At 38.6% G+C, this 25,430-nt stretch overlaps 1 protein-coding gene across 1 annotated transcript in view; it reads right to left on the minus strand.

Annotated features, from left to right (window-relative positions):
- The window catches only part of Pip5k1b (phosphatidylinositol-4-phosphate 5-kinase type 1 beta), a 285,611-nt gene that overhangs the window by 107,209 nt on the left and 152,972 nt on the right, over positions 1-25,430 (minus strand). Inside the window, exons 4-5 of the mRNA XM_026389267.2 lie at positions 15,577-15,707; positions 7,130-7,247 (exon numbers count right to left, since the gene is read on the minus strand). Coding sequence (XP_026245052.1) covers positions 7,130-7,247; positions 15,577-15,707 — 249 coding nt within the window. The remainder of the gene's footprint in view (positions 1-7,129; positions 7,248-15,576; positions 15,708-25,430) is intronic.

Raw genomic sequence — 25,430 nt, forward strand, 5'->3', positions numbered from 1 at the left:
AATGTGTAGGTGTCTCTTCATTCTACTTTTTTCTTTGCTGTCCACAAGCTTTTCAGCTTTTTGTAGACAAAAATCGCATTTGTCTACTTTTGCTTTTGTTGCCTGGGCTTTGGGGTCATAGCCAAGAAATCATTGTTCAGAACAATGTCAGGGAGCTTCCCACTATGTTTTTTTTTTTTTCCTAGCAGTTTAATAGCTTCTGACTTTACATTTAAGGCCAGAAGTCTTGAATCCATTTTGAATTGATTCTTGTATATGTTGTAAGATAAAGGTCACGAGGTTCTGCATTTTCCCTGAATCATTTAATGAAGAGACTGTTTATTTTCTCCAGTATGTTTTCTTGGCACTTTTGTTGACGATCTACTGACCAGAGAGATGTGGATTTATTTTTGATCTTCCTATCCTATTCCGTTGTTTAGTACATGTGTTTTTGTTTTTAATCCCACTACTATGATGTTTTGATTACTACAGCTTTGTAATATAAAGAATCATATCTTGAGGGTAGGCAAGGATTTTCCAAGTCTGGAAAATACTTTAAACTATGTATTTTGGGATTGTGAATATTTAAGTCCCCATTCCATAAAAATCTAAAAGGAGGAAGAGTGAGAGGAGCAAGGGGAAGAAAAACCAGGAGAAAAGTGATTAAAAGGCAGTTTCTGTTGGGTGTGATGGTGCACGCCTATAATTCCAGTGAAAGCCAGCCTCAGCAACTTAATGAGGCCCTCAGCAACTTAGTGAGACCCTGTCTCAAAATAAAAAGTAAAAAGGTAAAATGCCTTTGTAAAGGTTTAGCATGAATACATATTTTTAAAAAAGGCAGTTTCTAGATGTCATCTTGTATCTTTCTTTGAAACACCATAGATAAGGTAAACAAAATTTTCCAAAAAAAGAGAAAGAAGCAAGTGTTGCTGACTTCCTAAATCACTGGCAACTCCTATCTTCCATCTCCTTCTCCTGCTGACCGTCCTTCCCAGTTTGAATGGACTAACTGGGTGGAGACTATAGTCTGGTGGGGAATGACCGGAGGAGGTGGGTCGCTGGGGAAGTTCTCTGGAAGGGTGAATCTTCCCTGCAGACCTTCCCCTTTCTTTCTCTGCTTCCAGCTCTCCATGAGCAAAGAAGTGCTTCTCTGTCATGCCCTTCTGCCATGATGCCTGCCTCACCTGGGGCCCAGAGCAATGGAGTTGGCCATTTATGGACCGAAACCTCTAAAACCATAAGCTCCAAATAAAATTTTTCTCCTCTAAGTTTTTCTTGCTGCGTATTTTGGTCACAGTGATGAAAAAGTGAAAAACAAGGGCGGGGGCATGATATTTGGAATCAACTGTTCTTTGGGAAACTTCGGCTCTGTCAGTTGCAAGTTATGTGATCCTGAATAAGGAACTTAGCATCTTAAGGATAACTGGGCATCTTAGGAGCCCCAGCTCTAAAATAAAGATAATTATGTCTACCTGAAAGTACCTGACATTTTTTTAGATGAGCACTTCTAAAATTCTAGGCAAAGCTTTCTCTTTTTATGGCTGTTGTTACTTTTTTAAATTACAAGATCGTACAGAGTTGAGAGGGGCACCCCCCCCCCCGCAACAATGCACATATTCCATAGGCAGCATGTGGGGGTAGGGGAAAAACAGGCACCCCTCTAGGAGTACTGAGCTTTTCAGATGAGCTCCCATGGGAAGAGGGTTATTCCAAAGGATGCTAAGATACCTGAAGTGAAGCAAGTAAAAAACTTCTCAGTTTGTCATATAATTATAAATGCAAGACCTTGGAAAATAGAGCTGTGGACCCCAAACTTTCATAAAAGGTGAGTGGAGACTCAGGATCGTGTTTAGAATTTTGACCTGCTTCATTTCATGGCATATAGAGCCTTCTTAGGGGCAAGAGTAAATGTTCCAAAAGCATAAAATCAACAAAGGATGCAGAAAGTAGAGGTTGCAAATAGAGAAATAACAGGACCCAGCTGTGTTAGAAAAATACCAAATGCATATCTAAAGGTCTTTTCCTATTAAAGTCTCCAATTCTATAAACAGTGATATCTCAGAGAGAATATTTTAGTTAGTTATTCATTGTCGAGTACTCCTTTATTATGTAATTTATACATGATTGTCAATGGAATAACAAATTGTTTTGACTCATTTCGGTAACTTTTTGGGGTTACTAACAGTACAGCATCAATGGGCTATCAACAGGATTGGGGTAATGAACATGACCATTCCACTCTGGAATTCTATGGCTTTTCACTCTGTAACACGGTTACCACATCCTCTTCTAAGCAACCTTGGAAATGCTGCCTTTTGAGAGCAAATAAAGAGGAGAGCTGGGAACATTTTAATTAGCCATGATCAACAAGCTCCCACATGTGCTCCTGGGCTTTATGCACCTTCCAGGCACTTTTCATTTGTGCAAGCTGCTCAAATGTGTTCATTTTCTTGCTTCTATTTCCTGCAAGACCTCCATGCTGTACTCACTGGAAAGAAAGCAAAGTACATCCCAGCTGGGCCCTGCCAACGCAAGTTAGCAATGTAAACTTGCACCATGTGGTGGAGATAATTTTACTTGCTATTTCTTTCCCTGATAGTATAAAATATCCACCCTGCTCTCTTTATTACTGGTGGAGGTGAACCTGAAAAGACTCAGATGAGTTACATTTGATTTTTTTTCCCTTTGTACTGGGGATTGAACCTTGGGCCTTTGCACAGGTTTTTGAATAGCCATGCATATGGTAGAGAAGAAAAGAACCAATGGCTTTTGATCCAGCAGAAATGGAAACGCCCTAGCCCTTGGCCTGGCCCTGGAAATATTTGTCTAGGAAACAACAAGGAAGAAAGGTGTTTGCACTGCTGTATGTGCAGAAGCACCTTTGCCACACTGCCTCATCATCCAAAGAACGCATGTCTCAACACGAAACTTGTTATCAGTAAGATAAATTTTGATATACGGAGAACATAAATAGAATAATTCAGGCAAATAATTCCGATGTGATGGTACGAAACTAAGTAGGAATCCACACATTATCCTAGGTATTCAATATCAAGTCTATCTGTGGAGTTACCAGTTGCTAAATCTCACCCCTCCCATAGTAGTTTATCTCTACAAAAGTAGATTGAATAGCCTCAGTTTGACAGATGCCAGGATGTATGTGGTGATTGGTACCATATCCTTTGTTTCTTTGCAGAGAACTTTTCAAGAGATCTCTTATTTAATTTTTCTGTGCTTTATTTGGAATGAACTCTTCCAAAATCTGCTTTGCTGGAGATGTTGGACCCCTTTGGGCCATGTTCTTCAGAATGGACAATCACAGTGTGATTCACTAGGGAGAGGTGATCTGGAGACCATGCTAGAGAGGTCTGTAGCTTAGAGAGTGGAAAGCGTGAGGCTAGCTGATGAGGGGTTCTCAGAGCACTGTGGGGAGGAAGGGAGACCACCAATGTAGGTAACTGTGGTATCTCGCTTCACTGATCCCCACCTCAGAGTCCTCATCTATAAAATGAAGGACTGGGCTAAAATGTCTCAGGGTTATGGCTGACTCTCTGAAACAGGCAATGAAGCTTGTGCGAGACTCTTTCCTCATCTGCCATATCCATATCACTGGTGTGCTTTGGAGTTGAGTTTCTAGAAGCTCCAAGACTTATTTAGAGAAGCCGCCTCAGTCCTGGGGGTGACCGTCCCCAGTGTAAAGGTGGGTGGCTATAGCTGTTGGGGACCCAGCAGTCATGTTTAGATATGGTCACTACCCTTGTTTGTTTTGTTTTTTCAGGTTCCAGAGAGATGCTCAGCTATAACTGAGAAGAAAGGTAGAGGAAGAAAAATTGGGATCAAACAAATGCACACTTTCCTGCCTGGGTCTATGCCCCTCTTTTTTATTATAGAAAATTCAAACTTACCTGGATATATGATTAATATCTGTGTGTTTACTTCTAGTTTCAATAATGATCAACTCACAGTTAGCCTTGTTTATTTTATATCCCTAACCATTCTTCTGCCTGCTTTCTTTGTTCTTTTTTTTTTTTTTTTTTTGCTTTCAACTCATGTTTTATAAGTTTTGTTGAGCTTTAGGTCACATGCCATGTAATTCATTCATTTAAATGTAAACTGCTTTTAATTAATTTTTTAATTGACCCAAACTGCACATTTTATACATATAAACAACATGAGGTTTATATGAATACATTATGGGATGGCTTAATCAAGTTAATTAATAGCACACATTGTGTGTGTGTGTGTGTGTGTGTGTGTGTGTGTGTGTATTGGGAAAATTTTAAATATATTTTGTTTTAGTAATGTCAAATGTATAATACAGTGACAATAGTCACCACATAGATCTCCTAACTGAAATTTTACATCTTTAACTAACACCTCAGATTTGTTTGAAACAAATCCCAGACCTCAAATCATTTCATCTATAGGTATTTCAGCATTTTCCTTTAAAAGCAAAAGATCCCCTTTTAAAATAGAGCTATGAAGTACTTTTCTTTGGAGAAATCAGAGAATAGCAACCCTAAAGTTATTTGCCTGCTATTTAAATAAACTGTCCTGAACTTTCTGGGACCATCCCCAAATATATCATAGTTGTATGTCTTTTTAATAAAGGTGGTTTATTAAGAAAAAAATGGAATCATGATATCACCATTCTACCAAAAAAAATTCTTCAACACCATCAAGTATAACTACATTCCCTAAATTACGTATAATTTAAGATCAATAAATTTCATATAATTTATATGAATTGTCTTGCCCCATGTATCAATGTTCCCAACAGAATTACCTTCCAGCGATACCTGTCCATTCAGTGTCCTTCCAAACATATAAAATATTCACATCTCTGTTTTCACAGTCTTACGAACACCTTGTCCTCAACTCCCCAATATCTGTTCTTTCTTTTCCACCTATTCAAATGCCTTGCAATTTTTAAGGCACAGTTATTAAAACCATGTCACACCCCCAAAAGCCTCTTAATCATCACCCCAATAGAGAAAGACCACTTTTTCCTCTGAGGTTTTGGAGTAATTAATGTTATGCTTCAGTCTTTGAATTTACTGCCTGATAGAGTTGCTTGTTTTTCCACATAAAGAAATTATCATCCCAATTTGATTCTAAGTTCTCTGAGTATTATGACTCACATTTTTTTTGCATCTTCCTATAACTGTAAGCAAAGTTTAGATACAACCGTGTTCAAAGTACCCAATGATTTCAAAATTTACCTTCTGCCAGGCACATGAACAAGGAATTTTGCTCATCAGTTTAATCTCCTGTGCTCCTCTATAAATACTTCAACTCTATTATGAAAGTCATTTTTCTGGCTTAAAGACTTATTAGGAAACTTATATAAGCTGTGTGAGAAGTTGTTCAAAAAAGGACCTTCTCCAAGAAAGTGATGTTGTAAGTTCAGAATGAGTGAAAGAATGACCTTCCACCTGCACAGCAATGGACATAGCAGGGCTGAGCACAAGCAGTCATGTGCTGCACTGACTGGAGCAGTGTGAAGAATGCAAAGTCTACAGTGTATCTGGCTGGAGAGAAGTTCAAGGAAATTTAGGAGGAGAATACATGCATTTCTAGTGCATGGTACAAGGTGAGAGATTAATCCTGTTTTCCATAATAGAATATCAAAATCCCACTGTATTCCCCAAACATATTTCCTGAATGATGGTGGCCTAAAGATAATCATCAAATGACCAGACAGCAAAGGATCTTCCCTATCATACCCCCACAGAACAAATGGGTGTGTGTGTGTTCTGGAGTTGGTAGCAATGAGCAGGGTATATGACCTTTCAGTGAGATGGGAAGGTGAGGTGGAGAGCAAGCAAGGGCAGCAGGATGCCCAGGGATGTCCCAATGCAGTCCTCACTGCTCTATAGAGACTTTTTTTTTTTCCCCTTAAAGAAGCAGTATCATCTCACTGAGTAGAAATCCTATGATTTTCTTAGGGATCAACTAAAGAAGAGGATCATGCATGGTTTTCAGTTTTGAATTTTATTTTTTACATCTTTTGCTTATTAAAAGATACATTTTAAATATTCTTTGTTATAAGTGACAAATGCTGCTTAATTCCTCCAAAAAATATTATTCCAGGATCTGGCTTAAGTCTTATTAAGATCATTCAGAATGGGATAAAGAATAAAAAATAGTTGGCATCCTTCCTATAGTTTCTTGAAAACCCATCTTAAAGAGCCCAGGGTGTTAACAATGATCAAATAATGAAATAAACCATTTCCTTCTTTCAACAAAAAGGAAGTTCCTGGCTCCTGGATCAGGAGTGGAGTAAAATTCAGAGGTCATATCAGACAAACCTCCCAAACAGGCTATTGGGTTTGTACCTCCCTTGTCTCAGAAGGAAGACAGACAGAAGAGACAAACCTGAGGACAAAATATGCACTTGTATTTGTATGAATATGTTTAAAAAGAGTCTGCATGTCAGGCGCAGTGGTGTATACCTATAATCTTAGCGACTTGGGAGGCTGAGGCAGGGGGGATTGCAAGTCCAAAACCAGCCTCAGTAATTTAGCAAGGCCGTAAGCAACTTAGTGAGACTGTCTCAAAATAAACAATAAAATGGGCTGGGGACGTAGCTCAGTGGTTAAATACCCCTGGGTTCAATCCCTAGTACCACCTTCCTGCAAAAACAAACAAACAAACAAAAAAAAAAAAATAAGAAGAGCCTGCACAAAGAAATGTTGAGAAGAAAACTGTCCAGCTTCTTTAAATTGGGATTTGAATTTGCTGGTCAAGGTGAAAGTGGTTGTGGGCTCACAGGCTTGAGATGAATGATATAAATAAAGTCAACTAAAATAGGAAGAGTTTCAAATAGAATCTAATCAGCCAAATTTAAAGGAGCTTTTAAAACTAATTCTAATATACCTATGAGAATAATTATCTGAAGTGATAACTGATATAGCATAGTTATTTAAATATCAGTTACCAAAGCAGATTTTTTAACTATGGGTGAAAAGCTGCAGAGTCAAATCCTATTTCCTGAATTTAAGTTTATAAATCATTATGAAACGTGGAATTTTTACCATACCCTTAAGCTTTGTAACATAAGAGGCACAAACCACTTGTCACTGTTGCTATGAGACCAATGTTTACATCATACCTTTCTGTAGGAGGAAGGAAAATTACAGGTTCTTACCAAGTAATCATCAGGCTTGATACCAAAAAGTTCTCTGAAGTATCGGAAGGCCAGTGGAGCATATGTCTTAAATCTGAAGTCTGGGTAGTGATGTGCAGGGGTCAGATTGCTCCCTTCACTAAAGTTAAAAAATATTAAAAAGGAGGCAGAGAGAAAGAACATTAGCAAAATTATTTTGACTTCAAATTTCAGTTCTATTAGTCCTGGGCCAATTTCAACATTAGAAAAGACACCTCTCCTAGTGGTCTCTCAAAGATATTGTCACAAAGGCCCTCAGGTAGAAACAGATGTCTTCCCTGATAGCTACACTGCTGCAGCTGAAGGGTCTTCATTCTCCCCCAATCTCATCCCAGGGGAAAGCAAAACAACCCATCTTCCCAGGTGAAACCACATTAGAATGCTTTAATAAGATCCAGGATTAGAGTATGGAGGAATTTCAAAAAATGTTTTTTTTTTTTTTTGTTGGGGGGGGCATGAATTTTAGACATTGGATAAGCATTTGTAACAAGGAATAAGTGAAATAATTCTTAAAATATCCTACTGACCAGAAAAACTACCACATTGGAAATGAATGGGACCTTAAACTGAACTTTTCCTCATATCCAGGTTTTCCAACAGGAGACTAAATATTTTTGGAATTTGAAAACCTGATTTCCATTCCTAAATGGAATTATTTATTTGCTATATCCAGGGAAGCCAGTTTTGCCTTCTGAATGGTTACATTTTCCTTTTCCAGGTATATGTTTGAAATTTTTTTGTACAATACTTATAATATAAAGTGATAAAAAGAATCAATCAGTGATTACCCATGGACCAAAAATTCTTAAGAAAGAAAACAACAGCCATATGGGTACCATCCCTTTAATACTTTTTACTAATCGTATCCTGATAGCTGGTTTAAAAAGCCAATGAATCACTAAAAATGAGAACAAAACAAAACACTCAAAACCAAAATCAAACTAATTAATCTAGTTAGCTTTAGGCCACTAGGGTCATAATATATCACCATTTTTTGTTTTTGTTTATATCTCTTCTAGTAGATTTTGCATTTTGAATCCCACTTTCCTTTGATGGACATTAAGGCTGATTTGCACTCTTTTAGGTCAGACTGAATACTTGGGTTTTCTCTTCTAGAGAGACCTGGGTTCAGGTTCCATCTCTGCCACTTACAAACTATGTTCATGAGGTCTGTACTGAACCTCTGCTAATGAAGTGGCAAAGTGAATGGAAATGTGAATGGTACTGAGCCTGACATGTGGGGAGTCCTCAACACACTTGGGATGGTTGAGGTTGTATGGTAATGAAGAGTTAAACCCTTCATGTGAAGAATGAGTTCCATGTAGTTAAAAAAGAAATGACAAAATGGGAAAAACTTTGCAACTCATATCACAAAGGGTTAATCTTTCAATATAGAGCTCCAGTAAACTGTAAAAAAAAAAAAAAAAAAAAAAGCACCAAAAGTGATTAAAAGAATACCCCAAATATGATCAGGTACTTCATAAAAATGGAGTATATATGACTCAAACATAAAATATTCTTCCTTATTCATAACAGAATAAACATCACTGAGAAGTCACTTAACCCATAAAACTGGTGAAAATCCAAAACCTGGATGTAGTTCCAAGGAAAATGATACCGTGAAATATTATTAGTGGGAATATAAATTGATACTTATTCTCTAGAGGACATTTTTACCACTTCTATCAACAAATGCATACCTATAAATGATCCTACAAATTAACTAGTACACAGCAACACAAATATACACAGTTATTCATTAACAATATTGTTTTTAACTGCAAAAGCTTAGATACTACCTATATGCCCTAAGAGGAGGACTAGCCAAATTAATTATGGTTAGTTATAAAACAGAGCATCATGCAAGCATTAAAAGATTGAGGATGCTTATTATGTACTGACAAGGCAAAAATCTCTAAGATAAATTGTTAAGTGAAAGTGCATAACATTGTATATGACATGTCACCATCTGTATAAAAAGGATTATTTTAAAAAAATGTTTTTCTTTCAGTTGTAGGTGGACACAATACCTTTATTTTATTTATTTATATGTGGTGCTGAGGATGGAACTCAGGGCCTCGCACATGTTAGGCGAGCACTCTACTTCTGAGTCACAATCCACCCCCCCCAAAAAAAGGAATATTCTTTTGGCAAAAACATTCATTAAAAAATCCTTGAAGGAAAATCAAGCCATTAGTAACACTGATAATTGGAGTTGGACACTGGATTGGAAAAAGTACAGGGACAAAAAAACACGTCTTACAATTTTAATTTTAGAAAGAAGGACCAACCTTCCTATGTATTATTATTATTCATGAATTAAATAATTTTAAAAGTTAGTCGTTAAGATGGGCATGGTGGTGCATGCCTGTAATCCCAGCAACTCAGGAGGCCAAGGCAGAAGGATTGCAGGTCTAAAGCCAGCCTCAGCAATTTAGTGAGGCCATAAGCAACCTAGTGAGACTCTGCCTCAAAAAAAAAATAAATAAATAAATAAAAGGGCTGGGGATGTGGCTCGGTGGTTAAGTGCCCCTGGGTTCAATCTCTGGTATATAAAAAAAAAAGTTAAGGTTAAAAGTCATAAGCTTATCCTCCCTTCCCTTAAATAGGTCCATGTGCTCAGTTCCACAGAGGCTTGTTTACCTCTGCTTCTTCAAATTGCTCCCGATGAATAACAAATGCCAGCTAGACTTGAATGAAGCTCGAGTGAAGGAAATGGAAATGAAGAAGGCTGCTGGCACACCTTGGCATGCTGAGGTCACACATTGGCATTTGCTTTGTGTGGATGTAGGTGCCGGCCCACTTAACGTCCAGCACAGAATCTTCCGGGTACATGTACCAAGTGCTTAGCAACTTTTGGCCACAGGAGAAAGGCAGGGCAGTCACATGCCATGCTGTCTGCCACAGTGCCCTGCAGGCTGGCTATGGCTGGGCCTGGACCAACCTGCCAGGAGCCTGTGTTCAGCATCCAGACTCACTTAGCGGAAGTGAAGTGTGAAGAAGAGCAGACTTCACAGTTTTAAGATCTACCTTATGTTTCTTCAATGCATTTACGTAGTGTGTGAAAAAGAAGAAAAAAAATCCCAAAATCCTCACCCTCCTGTCTTGGCATAAGCTGAGACTTTGGAAATTGCAGCTGTGGGTTTTAAGCAATGGTTCTAGATGTTTGGATTTCACGGGACAGAAAAATTTCAGCAACAGATTTGAATCCAGCACTGGATTTGCAACTTTATTTTGCCATAAGAACCTAAACACTTAAGCAAACACATAGTACTATCCCTATCTTGTCATAAAGGAAAGGGCATTTTAACTCCAAGAAGGGAGTTTGAAATTTTGAAAAAGAACAAGACATTCTCCATCTTGTCCTTTTCCTTTTCAACAAGAAGCAGTTAAGGTTTGATCATGGACTGGCTCTGGGATTCTGACATTCATCTCTTCTGAGCAGAGTTCAATTTTTAAAGGAAAAAGCCATGTTGGTATTAGTCTGAAAACACATATATTTTAACAGCGATAGTTGTTTATGACCACGCAACGGTGGAGCTTAAAGAAGTACCAGCCACCACCTGGAATTTCCCAGTCAGCAGAAAAAGAAATCAAAGTGCAGGGAGAGAAAATAATGACCCAAACTGATGAGGAACAAACAGGACTGGGTGACTGACCCACATCAGAACAGCAAAAATGTCAAGGCAGACAGGACTGCCTGAACTTGAATTCCATGCACCTGTTAGTCCTCCCTGCCCGAATATCCCAATGACTTGGTTGCCCAAAGAAATCCTGAAGAGCGCATAAGTAAATTCAGGGCAGTCTGTCTTCTACAATAATCCTCACACAGCAAGGTAAATGGCCACTTTATAAGTGAGGACTTTAGAATGAAGGGGCTTTGAAAGAGCCTTCAGTTAGGTCCATTATTCTTGAATTTGGAAAGATAAAATTTTACTGCCAACTTTCAAAATACACCTTTTCCCCTAGAGAATTATTAGTGATGTTGTCTCTTGAAGAAGGGAAGAATGGAGTAGAACTGATTTATGGGGAGCTGTGTGTGTGTGTGTGTGTGTGTGTGTGTGTGTGTGTGTAGAGACAGTTCTAGGTATAAATTCCAGGGTAAAAATTGGATACTTTTCCTTATTCAATAAAGCAGAACTTCCCAATTCAATGAAGCAGATTCACCATTCCTGTGCTTTATCCCCATAGATAGAGAAAAACAAAACTTTGAAGCCAGTCAGCTTGAGTTCAAATCCTGGCTTTACCATTTATTTGTTATGTAGCCTTAGCTTAAGTGACATAATGTCTTAGGCCTTAATTACTTCACATGTTCAACAGAATTGTTTGTGAACTTAAAAGATAGAGTGAGTTAATATTATACACTATGTAAATAACATGGTAAAAACAAAACGATGCTTGGTTCATAGATGATACTAAAAACATTCTTCTCCCTTGGCCACCTCTGGTTCATGTTGACAGAGTACAAACATCATAAAAAAACACCTTTCTCCTTTATGCCATTGATGCATGAAAACTTTCATCTACAACCTTAAGCCTGTGATCACAGAATGGAATGTTGGGTCAAAGGATTAAGATGCAATCATGATTCTCTTACTCATCTACTTTGTGAGTTTGGAAGATCATGGAACCAGACAGTTAAAAGGGATTTTTTTTTTATATCTTTCTTCAAATCTTAAGCCAGTCAGGAACTTTTTCCATTTACAATATGAAATAATCTGTAGAACAAATACATGATATCTAAAAATAACTTTGGCAACTTGGAAATAAATTTAAAAAAAAACAATACAGTGCATTTGGTTGCTAAGGGAAACTTTCTGCAGCTTTGGAGTAAATTAAAACATCTCAGGTCATTTCAAGCAATTAGTTCTCTATGACCAAGAGACTCATTGGATTAGAGCAAAAACAGACCTAAGAGTGTATCAGTTGATTCCAACCAAGGCCTGCCCTGTCCACCTATCCCAGATGTGCACACTCCCTTATGTGCTCAGAAATATGTTGTGAGGGGAACATGAATTGATACATTTATTGAGGGATTACTGACATATGAAAAAGGGTGCAATTTGTTAATTTTTCACATGCCTATACCCTTGTAAAACCATTTCCACAATCAAGATGCTCAATTTATCCATGAGTTGTGGGGGCTTTTTATTGCCCTGGCAACTAAGAGATATTAGATATTACTGGCAGGGCCCAGGGCTGCCAGATCTCCTGAAATGTTTTTTTGTATAAAGAATTATCTCATCCAAAATAGCACCTCTGTTGAGAAACACAGGGTTCCCATCCCTTTGCTAATCCTTTGAAGAATCCGAGTCCAGTGAGGAAACTGAGGCAACCCTAACATAAGTTTCTTCTGTTTTCATGTAAATATACCTGGAATGTGTAGGTTAATTAAACAACCAATACAGCTGAAAATTCTAAGTCAGATTCAAATGTCTAATGTTGTATTGACATTTGAAACGTGTAAGTCACCTAAAATGAGGTGCGAGAGTGGATGCCTCGGATTAAGGGACAGTCAGCAAGTTCCCCCTCCACATCTGCTGCAGCTACTGTGGATGAACGACAGAGTGAAGGCCAGAGATGCAATTCCAGGTGTTTACAACTTTGGTTTCCTGCTCCTCAAGGAAAAGGTGAGAACATCATCATGCAGCAGGCTTATATAAATCATCCATAAACCAAGAGTGGAGTGAAAATATTAGGAAAATAAACTGCATTTTGTAGTGAACATGCACCGACATTCTTGCTGTTATTCTCTAAACTGTTTACATATCTTACATCCTATTAGGTATTTTGAGTCATCTAGAGATGATTTAAAATATATGGGAGGAAGTATATAGTTTATACAAAAATACTATGCCCTCTTATTCTAGGGTCTTGAGCATAAATGGATTTTGGTATCCATGGGTCCTCTGTGGATACTGAGGGGTGACTGTGGATACTGAGACTTGGTCCTCTGTGGATACTGAGGGGTGACTGTGCTTGGAAAGGGCCTTTAAGTACCTAACTGGTGAGACAACCTTAATTCTGTACTTCTTGTTGTAAAGCTCTGATATACTGTCATGTATAATTTAGTTAATCGATGTAATTTCATATTTAAGGTTTCAAGTTAAAATAATTTTGCATTATTTTTAGTTGTAAGAATTATATAATAACTCCAAGAACAAAATTTGTTATTACTAGTGTTAGGCCAGTTGTTTTCAAGTTTTTATGTGCTTAAGAAGCCCCAGGAGAGCTTGTTCAGATTCCTGGGCCCCCACTCACAGTGTGGCTGATTCAGTTGGTCTGGAGTGGAATCCAAGCATCTTCATATCTAATAAGTTCCAGGTGATGCTGGTACTGCAGGTCTAGGGATTTATACTTGGGCTATGCTTTCCCCAAGTGCCTGTCAATGGTTGGCCATGTTGATTGGACACTGAATAGAAGAGATTAGCAAGGAGCAGTTGGCCCTGCTGGGAGCACCTAAGCGTGAGGAAGGAGCACTCCCACCTTCAGCTATAATTGCCCACAGTGCCCTGAACTCATTTGTCAGTACCATCCCACTAAAGTCTTCCATGTCTCTTGTTCTTTGTAGCGAAAGAAAAAAAATAAGATTGAAATGTCTGGGTAGAGGCTCTAGAAGACCATGAGAACTAAGAACACCCTACAAACACGTTTACAAGAATGTTAAACCTAAAAAATTGTCCTAAAACATGACGATGAATTCATGATCATATGACTTTCAAGAGAAACAAATGTTATGAATACGCAATTTTTCGGAATGGTAAGTAGAGTGTTAAAGACAACACAGAGAAAGTTTCCAACTACAGACAGAAGAACAGTGTCACAGCAAACATTCTCTCTTAATTCTTGGGATTGTTCATTTTCTGTCTGTAATCTTGTTCTTACTGCTGCTAGAGGACCCTAGAAAAGAAAACTTCAAAACTTCCAATGGCTTTGATTGGGCAAAGGGGAGGGAGGGTTGGGGAGGGTCATAAGGGGCAGGGACGATGGTGGAATGAGATGGACATCATTAGACTGCACATGTGGTGCAACTGTACATTGTGTACAACCAGAGAAATGAAAAGTTGTGCTCCATTTGTGTACATTGAGTTACAGTACATTTACCTAAAGGAAATGGTATCAAGGTGCAGAGATAAATGTGCAAATATCATTCTCTAGAGTTTCTAAAAATAAAGCAATGAGAACCCAACACTGGGGGTGTAAAAAATGTCACTCTAGTTACTCTCACCCTGGACCAATAATAAATAACAAAAATGGCTTATTTGGAAGACAAATATTGATTTTAAATATAAATGTGTCTGAAAAGTCAATCCTCATAGCCTCCAAGACAAAATAATTTTCCCCCAAATTACTGAAGATCTTCTTTTTTATTTCATAGTTCATTTTCTTTGAAAAATTCTATCATCATGGTGACATTTCTAATATTATAAGGATTGCTTCTCCTCTTTCTTTACTAAGGTGGTAATGATCTTTAAATCTGTATGTATTTCTTTTATTGGGATGTAACAGACACAGCATAAATATACTTTAAGGATACAGTTTTATGGCATTAAGTACATTCACATTGTTGGGTAACCATCACCATTATCCATCTCCATATGGATTTGCTTTTAAACAATTGATTTTTTTTTCTCTCTTCAGACTGATAAATGCTAGAAGCAACATGGATAATTTTGGTGTTTTTGCAAACATGGTATCAAAATAATAGGATTTGCCAGATTTGGTAGCACAGGCCTGTAATCCCAGTGCCTTGGGAAGATGAGTCAGGAAGACTGTAAGTTCAAAGCCAGCCTCAGCAAAGTTGAGGTGCTAAGCAACTCAGTGAGACCCTGCCTCTAAATAAAATACAAAATAGGCTGGGATGTGGCTCAGTGGCCAAGTGCCCCTAAACTTAATCCCCAGTACCAAACAAATAAAAAACCACAGCAGGATTATTGTATGTTTTTCTGGGGAAAAGTTAAGTTAAAGTCATCAAAAAAAAAAAAAAAAAGGGGGGGGGGGTGGCTTGGAAGACCAAATTCAGATGCAAGGTCCAATTACAGGCCCACCAGCCCATTCTTTTAAATGAGGAACAGTAAATATCTAGTACCATTTGCTGTTTGATGGAAACTCTTTTTCTAAACCCATGGCAGATACTACTCTGTGATTACTGCACTCCTTTCCCACTGAATCTCTACATCTTTCTCCATATGGTCTTCCAGGCATTCATCACCACTAATTATAACTGGCCTACAGATAAAAATACTTACCATCTCTATATAAAAATGCGAATCATCTGATATAATAAGAAGTAACACTATGCAGAGCTAAAGGTCCAACATATACATCAGTACATGTAAACATGCATATGGTAGAAAAGCACATCAACACAGGATGTCATAATGAAGGTTGCTCACCATGGAAATCATCACGAATAAAAATGTTCTTACCTGGGTAGGAACACACTTTCCACCACATAAAAGTCTTGCATAAGAACATCTCGTTCTGGTTTGGAAGTGAGATTCCCCACTGTGTATCCTATTCCTAGCTGAATAGCACCTTTAATAGCAGATGATGCAGTCTGCAAAGAAACAAGAGTCTTGACGTTAGCCTTGAGAGTCAGGGCTTGTTCAATGTCACAAGCAGCAAAGCAAGAAAGAGGTTACATTTTCCTTCTTGTTCTGAAACAACAAGGCAGCCGGGGGTTGGGAAAATGACAAGTTCCTTTGTTCCTTTTTTTTTTTTTTTAATGAAGAATCTATTCTGAATACCAAGGATCTTTTTTGTCATAAAATTATTTTTTGTGATAGTGTTTCTCACAAATATTTCTAGGATCAAATTACAGCCCCCCCAATCTATCTTTCTTTTATTAAGAACTAGAAAACTTGGCGGGACACTTTGAATACATAACATTATAATTTCTACCCAAAGATAAATTTTAAAACCAGAATTTTCTTCTTTGGTACCAGGGATTGAACCCAGGAGTACTTAACCACTGAGTCACATCCCAGTCCTTTTTTTTTTTTTTTGTATTTTATTTAGAGACAGGGTCTCATTGAGTTGCTTAGTGCCTTTCTAAGTTGCTGAAGCTGGCTTTGAACACACAATCCTCCTACCTTAGCTTTCTGAGCTGCTGGGGTTACAGGCATGCACCTCTGCACCTGGCTCAGAAATTTTTTTAAAAAAATCAGAACTTTTATAACATACCTATGGATCGATGAGAGTATTTTATCTTCGTAAGAAATGAGGGAGTGAAAAATAACTGAAGTCTGGTGTATACTTGAAATTTAATTTGCAAACTGCTTACTAGTCTTACCAAAGATCCATAATCAAAATTTCCTACATTGATCTGTGATAAAACATATAACACTGGGACACCAATATTACCAATTTATTAATTTTCTAACATTATTTTTAATTAAGTTGATATAATGTTATCTTGAAGAATAACCACCATATGTGTATACACATATATATGCACATGTGTTTATATGCATATTTGCATATATATATGATATATAGGGAGAGAGAGGGTATTAATTGACAATAAAATGACAGAACAACTCAATTTAGGAAAATCAGAAGTTTTTCTTCATGGTCAAAGCATGTCCTACTTTTTATGTCTCATTATGCCTAATGTTATTACTATGTACACAGTAGTAGGAAATAAATCTTACATGAGTGGTTCTTAACCAGAGAACCTCTGAAGATACATTTTGGTTATCATAACCTAAGGCGACGGGGTGCTGCTGGCATCCAGTGATTAGATGCAGGGATACTGTGAAACACCCCACAATACACAGGACAAACCCCCTCAAAGAATTATCTAGCCCAATGTCAGAAGAGCCAAGGTTGAGAAACCTTAGTTAAAGGAATATAGTAAAGATCATCCATCTTATAAGAAAAATACTTTTTTTGAAATTCATATTTACTGTTAACTAATTCAAGAATGTACCCACACCCCTACATACTTTTTATTTTTCATGCTTTAACACAAAGAACTTTTCTTTCTTGAAAAAAATCTTTCCTCAATGTCTCTGATAAAACAGTCCTGGGATGGCCTCTAGCTTGTCTGGTGGTCTCTCTGTGATCATTTCCTCACTGACTTATCATATTCTTATATTCTGCTTGTTATAATTGCAGTGTCCCCAACAGTTTGATCCTCAGACTCTTTAGTTGGCTTTAATAAATTCATTCTGAATAGCATCAACTACTGTGTTCATGCATAAGACTTTCTGATCTTTGCCTACTTGGATGCTCTTTTGCCACCACACACACTAATATGTAGAACCAAACTAGTATATTACAACCTCTGCACTCCACTTCTAAGATTGACTTCCTTTTCCAAGGAATTCAGTCAACCCAGCTTGAACCCCAAATAGACTATATCTAGCACAGGCTAAGTCTCTGGTGAATACTTGTTGACTTCACCTGAAATGGCTGGCTTAGTATTGTAAGTCACCTCCACATCCAATGAGTAACAACCATTTGCCATAAAGTCATTTAATCACTTTGCTTATTCCATTGCAAACATTATTTCACCCTTAGTCTGAGGACAACTACCTATAGCCTTGACTCTGTAGAAAAAGTTCTTGATATTTTTCTTTTTTCACATTGACTTTTACTTAAGATCTCAGGGTAAAAAGATGCAAAAAGACTTGGGCTCATAGTGCATCTAGTGCTTAAAAAAAGTTTGCTATTTTAATATTTCCTCTCTGAGCTCTGCAATGCCACCAATTGGCATCAGTGACCTTTTGTACCAGTTGTTCTGAAATCTGAAGGCAGAAATGGATTTTCCTTGTTTTAACCTCGCATAAAAATTCAGATGGCATCTATTTTCCCATCTATCACTCAGAGTAGTATGGTACAAGATGTGACATTAGCACTTTCCAGAGGATCTGGCACCCCAAAACATTCTGTTTCAGCCCTATCAACAGACTTACATGCTTTTTAAGTGCTTTTCCCTCTCTGCACCCCTTCCCCTACTATGCTTCCCAGAATTACCTGGATTTCTGCTTAATTCATGGGATCACTATGATAACAGTCGTTTAGCATTTCTTGGGCTGGAACAACCTGTCAAACAGTCCCAAATTCTTTGTTGTCCCTCCCTGACAATAGAAAGCAGTCAAGGTTGTGAGTGGTCTGTATTTGGGATTCTCAGACTTCAGGGAATAAGAGAATACCAGGGGATGCTGGCTAATGCATCTAGATGATGGGTCATTATCCCTAGAATTTCTGATTCTAAAGGTCTGGATTGAGGCACAATAATCTGCTCCTGCTCTAAGAAACACTTAAAAAAATCTTTCTCTTAATGGTATAAGTTTTGAGTTCCTGAGGGAAAAAGATTTTGTAAAGGACTCCATGACATCAATTTAGTTAAACCCAAAGCAACAGCCTCATAATCATTTTACTTTCCATCCATATTCCTTAAAATTCAAGTACTTGAGTGAAATAGAACAATAAAAGTTAATCATTTTTGATCAAATTGATTTGTTCCGGGTACTTGATATATGGATAGCAACAATTATAATCTATCATAGTCATGGCACACACTTATAGAGCTTATTAAATGGCAGGCACCGTTCTAAGTGTTTTCTAGTTATATTAATTCTTATCGTCACAGTGATCCTGTGATGTAGGTACTGCAGATTGACTTACATCCGTAAATTCAAAAGTTGAAATTTGAAATGCTCTAAAATCTGAAACTTTTTGAGTACTGACCTGATGCCACAAGTGGAATTTCTATACCTGACTTGATGTGATGGGTCACAATCAGAACGCAGGTAAACAACACAGTTTATTCAGAGTCCTCATGGGAAAAGACTCTACCAGCTCTATCAGTGGTGATACATCAACTTTGTTTTATATACAAAATCATTAAAATATTGTATAAAATGATTCACATTTAGACTTGGAAACTGTCCCCGAGATATCTCACTATGCAAATATTCCAAAATCAAAAATAATCTGAAGTCTGAGATATACCCTTTTCTCAAAAATTTGTGTCAGTGATACTCACCCTGTATCATTATTTGTAAAATTTTTCCACATTTTTTATTGATGCATTATAGTTGTATATAATGGTGGGATTTACTGTAACATATTCATGCATGCACACAATGTAACAATATAATTTGGCCATTAGCATTCCCCAGTATTTCCCCTTTCTCTCCTCTCATCCCTCCCCCTGTTCCCTCTTCTCTACTTTAATTGATCTCCCTTTCTTTGATTTTCATGGGATTGCTCCAAATCTTTCTTTTTTTTTCCTTTTTCATCTCTAGCTTCCAAATATGATTAAAAAATGACCCTTGACCTCTGACTTTGGCTTATTTTGCTTAACACAAAGTTCTCAAGCTTCATCCATTTTCCTGCAAATGATATAATTTCATTTTTCTTTGTGGCTGAAAAAGACTCCATTGTGTGTATATAACACTTTTTCTTTATCTATTCATCCATTGACAGATACTTAGGCTGGTTCCATAGTTTGGCTATTGTGAATTATGCTGCTTTCTAAAGGGGTATGCAGCATTACAATGTGATGACTTTTTTAATTCTTGAGGATAAATACTAAGGAGTGGTACATCTGGGCTACATGGTAATTTCATTCCTAGTCTTTTGAGGAATCTCCATACTGATTATCATAGGAGTTGTACTAAAGTACAGTCTTCACCCTATATTACTGTTTCCATTTTACTGACTCAGGAAGGTTTAGCAACCTCTATAAGGTCACACAGCTGGTGAACAGGTAGGGCTGGGACTTATAACCGGGGTAGGTGTGTGTATGTGTGGACTGGCTCCAGAGTCTAAGTTTTAAACAAGTACTATTTACTGATTCTAATATCAGAACCTTTGAATTCTTTCAAGGATCCTGAAGTATGGTACAATTATTACTGTTTTACAGATGGGGACTTTGGGCTCAACAAGCTAGATGATTTGGTCAAGTCACTCTTCAGGTGTGTGGCAAAGTCTGGCTGCCAACACCCAGGCTGCTCCCACATATGTTTTTTTCAAAATTATCCAAGAATCAAAGTTGGAAATTCTCTTTAAAGCTGAATGTTTGATCTCAGCACAGGACGAGGTTGTGAGAGAGCCATTCCTTTTGATGAAATGGGGAAAAACTATTTTATGTTTTCTAATAATACACAATCATGGATAAGTCAAAGAAAAACTCATAAACCTCCTGGTAAATCAGAATAGACACAATCTCTAATGCCACTCTTCTTAACATGGGACGTTATTAACAGAAGGCAATATTCTTTCCCAGGAGGGATGACTCCTCAGTTTCCTCTTCCCTATCTCTGTGTAAAAATTAAATGCTTTAACATGGATGCATGGGAGGGGTATAAACAGCATCTTGTCTGCTTCATGGAAATCTCAATATTCACTGTGGCACATTTTCTTAAGACACCAGAAGAAAAGGTCCCATCACCTGACTATTCCCCAGTCGACATTTGGCTTGGTCTAATATTGATCAAGATGTGCTTTAAAACTATGAAGAACACACTTGGGAATGCTACCTGAATGTCTCTATTAGAGTTCACTAAGTTCTGATGGTGACAAAGAAGACTCAGTGTGAAGTGCTAGTGGTTGCTCTTCTAGAACCAGCTGTTCTTTCTCTACAAATTCTGAGTCCCAGGGCTCCCATTCTTTTTCTAAGACACCACCAACAGACCAGCAGTTGCAGTCCATAGCAGTGCACACACTCTGAGCATGGCTTTGCATAGGCCCTGACCATTCCCCTTGTAACTCCAAGGTGGACCTTTAACTCCCCCATAATAGAGGTTTAACATGGGTGTAGAATTTGGAACATTGCAAAACAGTCTATTTTTAATTCAGGACCTCACAAGAGCTAAGTGGAGGTACTATGTTGCCTGGATACTAGGAAAATCTAAAGCATGTACTACTTGGAGAAAGACAGAACCATATAATGACAAAGACAAATGACAAACATTTACTTTTATAGTTCTTCTTTACTAACTCAAACCCTTTTGGGCATGATGGTGATACTAAGAGTATAATGAATGTCAGTTGGCGTTTGTGTAATGTGTTATATTTTTCAAAGCACTATCTTTTTCTTGTGACCATAATAGATATTTAATAGTACTATTGAGAACAGTAATTCAATTTATCACACTATGCTAGAAAAAATAATTTCTGGAGCATAGGCGATAGGTTGATATTTTTGTCCATATATCTAAACTCATTTGGGGACTTTGAGTCTCTCTTCCCTCTACTTATTTCTATTTCCCCTCTTATTCTTCTTCTAAGATGAAGAAAAAGCTCAAATACCAGAGGCAGTGGAGTGTGGTATTAAATAGCTTTGGCTCTGGAGTCAAACTCCCTAAGTTTTAATCCTTAGCAAATTCTTTCTTAGATGTTTAACCCCAGGCAACTTAATCTTTCTATTTTGGTCTCATCTATAAAGTGGAGATAATAATACTACCATTACTTTGTGAGTCGATGTCAGGGTTATAAGAATTCAATGAAATAATCCCTGTAAGGCACTTAGAACATTATTATCAGAAGCAAGTACACAATTAAGGATACTCTGGTCTTCTAGAAGGCTCCCAGTTCAACATTCTACCCCTTTGCTTGATCTACCTGAGCTTTCTCTTTTGGAGATGGATCGGATAGACGCTGGGAAGCACTTGAACAATGTGATAATAACAATGATCATCATAGTAAGACTAAATGACTACACAACCCATTATTAGGGAAGCAATGATCCTGAGAAGAGTCAAGTTTTAATGATCTTTTTCGTTACAGAAAACTGCCTTCTATAGCACATTGTCTAAGAAATTAGATCACTTAATATGCCATCTGATATCACTGGCTTAAAAGGAAGTACTGAAACATTTCATGTTGACAGCAGTTTTTTCCCTAAGTTGATCCGAACTAATTATGGGATTATAGCCAAAATATATGTTGTCAGAGAGATTTGCTTCAGAAGTACAAATCCGATCTTGTCACTACCTTGCTCAAAACCTTTGAATGGGTCTTCAGCACCCTGACCACAGAATTAGGTCCAAACCCTGTGGAGCTTGACCTTGGAAGTTCACCTTTTAATATTACACATCTCTGCTCCCTCCTGACCTCTATTCACAATGTAAAAAAGGACACCACAACTAACACATACTTTATCTTTGAGCATGCAGATTTGAAAAGTCCACGAGCCCTTTAATGACAGCATACAAAACTTTTGTTAATGCACATTTTCCCCACGATGGGGTCTGATGCTTTCTCTTTTTGTCCCAGAAGACCCATTTTCCTTAAGCCACAGATCTAGAGAGTCTAATTTTAAGTTGGAGATGTTCATTGACAGGGTTCCTTATACCAGGCCATAAAAAAAGTGGCTCCATAACCTCTTAGCAGGAAGATCCATGTTTGGACAGAGAGCTGCCTGCCACTCCCCCTCATTTTTGCAGCTCAAGTCCAGTTGCAGGTTCTCTCTCCTGTTAACAGGCACATGTGGGAAGCCATCCTCGAATGTGATTTGAGTTACCTCCCTGGCTGGGTGAGAGGCGCTTAGACACAGCTGTAGTTAGAGCCTTCCCCACCCTGTCCCAGGTCTGAGGGCTTGTCCGTGCAGAGGCATGCCTGGCCACTGCCCTGAAGACCCAATCGTCGCCCCTGACCTTGGGATGCTGCCCCCCTTAACCTTCTTTGGATGGGAATTTCCCTTGAACTTTTTGTTCCCCAATAAAAGCCCACTCCCTGGTGTGTTCTCTCTCTCTCTCTCTCTCTCTCTCTCTCTCTCTCTCTCTCTCTCTCTCTCGATAGTGTCTTCTGTAAACCTCGACACTGCATTAGGTGGCTGGAGGCGGGAGCTAGGAGAAGCTGGTATTAAAGGTAATGAGAGTCTGTCTCTTTAATTTAAAACTTCCTAGCAATTACTTATGAACCGAACTTTCTTTCATGAAGCCAGCGTTGGTCGCGTGGCAGAGGTATAGGCTTCTTATTTGTCCCAATTGGGTGGGGGACCAAAAAAAGAAAAAGGGACAGATTGCACAGAACTGATCATAAATGTGAAGTTGAGACAATTTGTGGCAGTCAAGCTTGCTGCTTTCTGAGAGAAATTCAGACCACCTTTTGACTCTGGGTTCTCCAAATCATTTCTCTAGTCACTTGGTATCAGTTTTCTATTGCTACTGTAACAAATGGTGGCACTTCAGACAACATAAACTTACTTTCTTACAAGCCTGGAGGTCAGAAGTCCTAAAGAAGGTGACAGCAAGCCTGTGTCCCTTCTGTAGGTTCTAGGGGAGAATCCATTTCCTTGCCTTGTCCAGCTTTTGGAATCCATCCATATTCCTTGACTTGTGGCCCCTTATACCACCTTCAAAGCTAGCTGGAGTTTCAAATCTCTCTTTGTCTCTGACTTCTCCCTCTTCACATCTCCTTTTCTGACTCTGTTCCTCCTGTCTCCCTTTTATAAGGACCTGCTGGATAATCCAGGATCATTTTCCTACCCTCAAAGTCTTTAAATCGCATTTGCATATAGTCTTTTTCTGCCATATAATATGACATACACAGGTTCCAGGAATTAGGACAGTGACATCTTTGAGGCATGATTATTCTGTCAATTACATTCCTCTATTCAGGACTGACCTCAGCATTTTCTCCAATGTTGCCCTGGCAGAGAGGAGAGCTCCTTTTAGCACTCCATTTAGTTTAGATGCTGTACATCTATTTAAGCAAGAGCTGAGAGCTAGACATTGTGCTAGGTTTTGGGTAATGCATGAACCGGACAAAGAACATGGCTTTTGCTCTCATGGGAGTTTCTAGTCTAGAGGGGGAAAGAGGTATTAAACAAAGATACTCGTAATGACAATCCATAGTCAGTGACAGAGAGAACAGGGTGACCTGACTGGGAACAGAAGAACACAAGCCTACAGAGGTCAAGCCAAGAAATATTCTAGACTGAGACTTAACAGGTGGAATGGGCTAGTCAGTAGGGCGTGCCAACAAAGACTGGCTGTGTGACCACCATGTGCCAGGTACTTTTCTACATATCAGGGACATAGAAGACTCCTTGTCCTCATGGAACTGCATCTGAACTTGTGTGTGTGATGGGGAAAAAGAAGGTCACGTTAGGAAGCTAGGGAGCCAATTTCAAGGATAGAGAAGCAGCCAGGTTTAGGGAGCTGAGAGAAAACCACTGTGGGTAAATAAGGGCAGGTCACAGGGAGAGCACAAGAACTGGAGGCTGAAAAAACTGGATAGGTGTCACGAGCCGTCCCTGGGCTGTGTGTGGACTCTGGTGTGGACTCTGTTGCGCATCGTAGCCTAATGAGGGGATAAGTCTGACATTGGGAACCTCCCATGGCACCCCCACAGGGATTGACCTCCTGATGCAGGTGAACTTTCCCCTCAAGCTCTGCCTATGATCCCCCATAGCACCTGAGATGGGAGTGATCTGGCAAGATGTCAATCAACCTGCTGACTCCAAGACATCACAAAGCAAGACTCTGCCCTTGAAACCTTATCCCTGCCTTTGATGTACCCCCTTAAAAAAACCACTGGAGCCATCTTTTCTTTGTCTAGTTCCAGCACTCATGTGTACTATATCTATCAGGAGCTTTGCTTTTGTAAATATATTTCTGGTCATTTGTGTTTTGTTATTCACTAATTATTTGAGTTTCAGGGTGGCTTATATCCTCCTGGGCAGGAAGAAGAACCCCCAATGAGACACTGGCCATTGCCCCCATTAGATGGGTCTAGACCTCATCCTCATAGTCATCTCAAGGGTTTGATGTGTTTCAGTTTGTGTTGACCAAAAGATGGCGAAAATCAGTGTTGGTTTTCATTTTGTAGGTCATTCTGGCTGCTGTTTGAACAACCGATTCAAGGGAACACAGGGAAAAAATGGGTAGGAGGCAGGTGCAGAGGTTTGTATGGAGACTGAAAGGTCTAGAGAAGGGTAATGGATGAGAAGATGGACAGGAGTTGAATCTGAGAAATATTTTGGAGGAAGGAAGACAGAATTTGCTGAGAGCCATAAACAAGGGAGAGAAAAGTACCAGCAAGGCCTCCTGGCATTTTCCTTAAGCAACTCAAAGAATTGAGGTCCCTTTACTGAGATGCAGAGAGACTAGAGGAGGAACATATTTTGGAGGGAAGACTGATTTCATGTGAGATGCCTATGAGACGTCCAACTGGAGATGTTGAGACATAAGTCTGGAGCTTAGAGGAGAGGTTTGGATTGATATTCGAATTGCAGAATTGGCCTATTAATGGTACTGAAAACCAAGATCACTCAGAGGGAGCATCAGAGAAAAACTCTCCACAACATCAGCTTAGGGCA

The sequence above is a fragment of the Urocitellus parryii genome, chromosome 4, assembly GCF_045843805.1.
Source record: "Urocitellus parryii isolate mUroPar1 chromosome 4, mUroPar1.hap1, whole genome shotgun sequence".
NCBI lineage: Eukaryota > Metazoa > Chordata > Mammalia > Rodentia > Sciuridae > Urocitellus > Urocitellus parryii.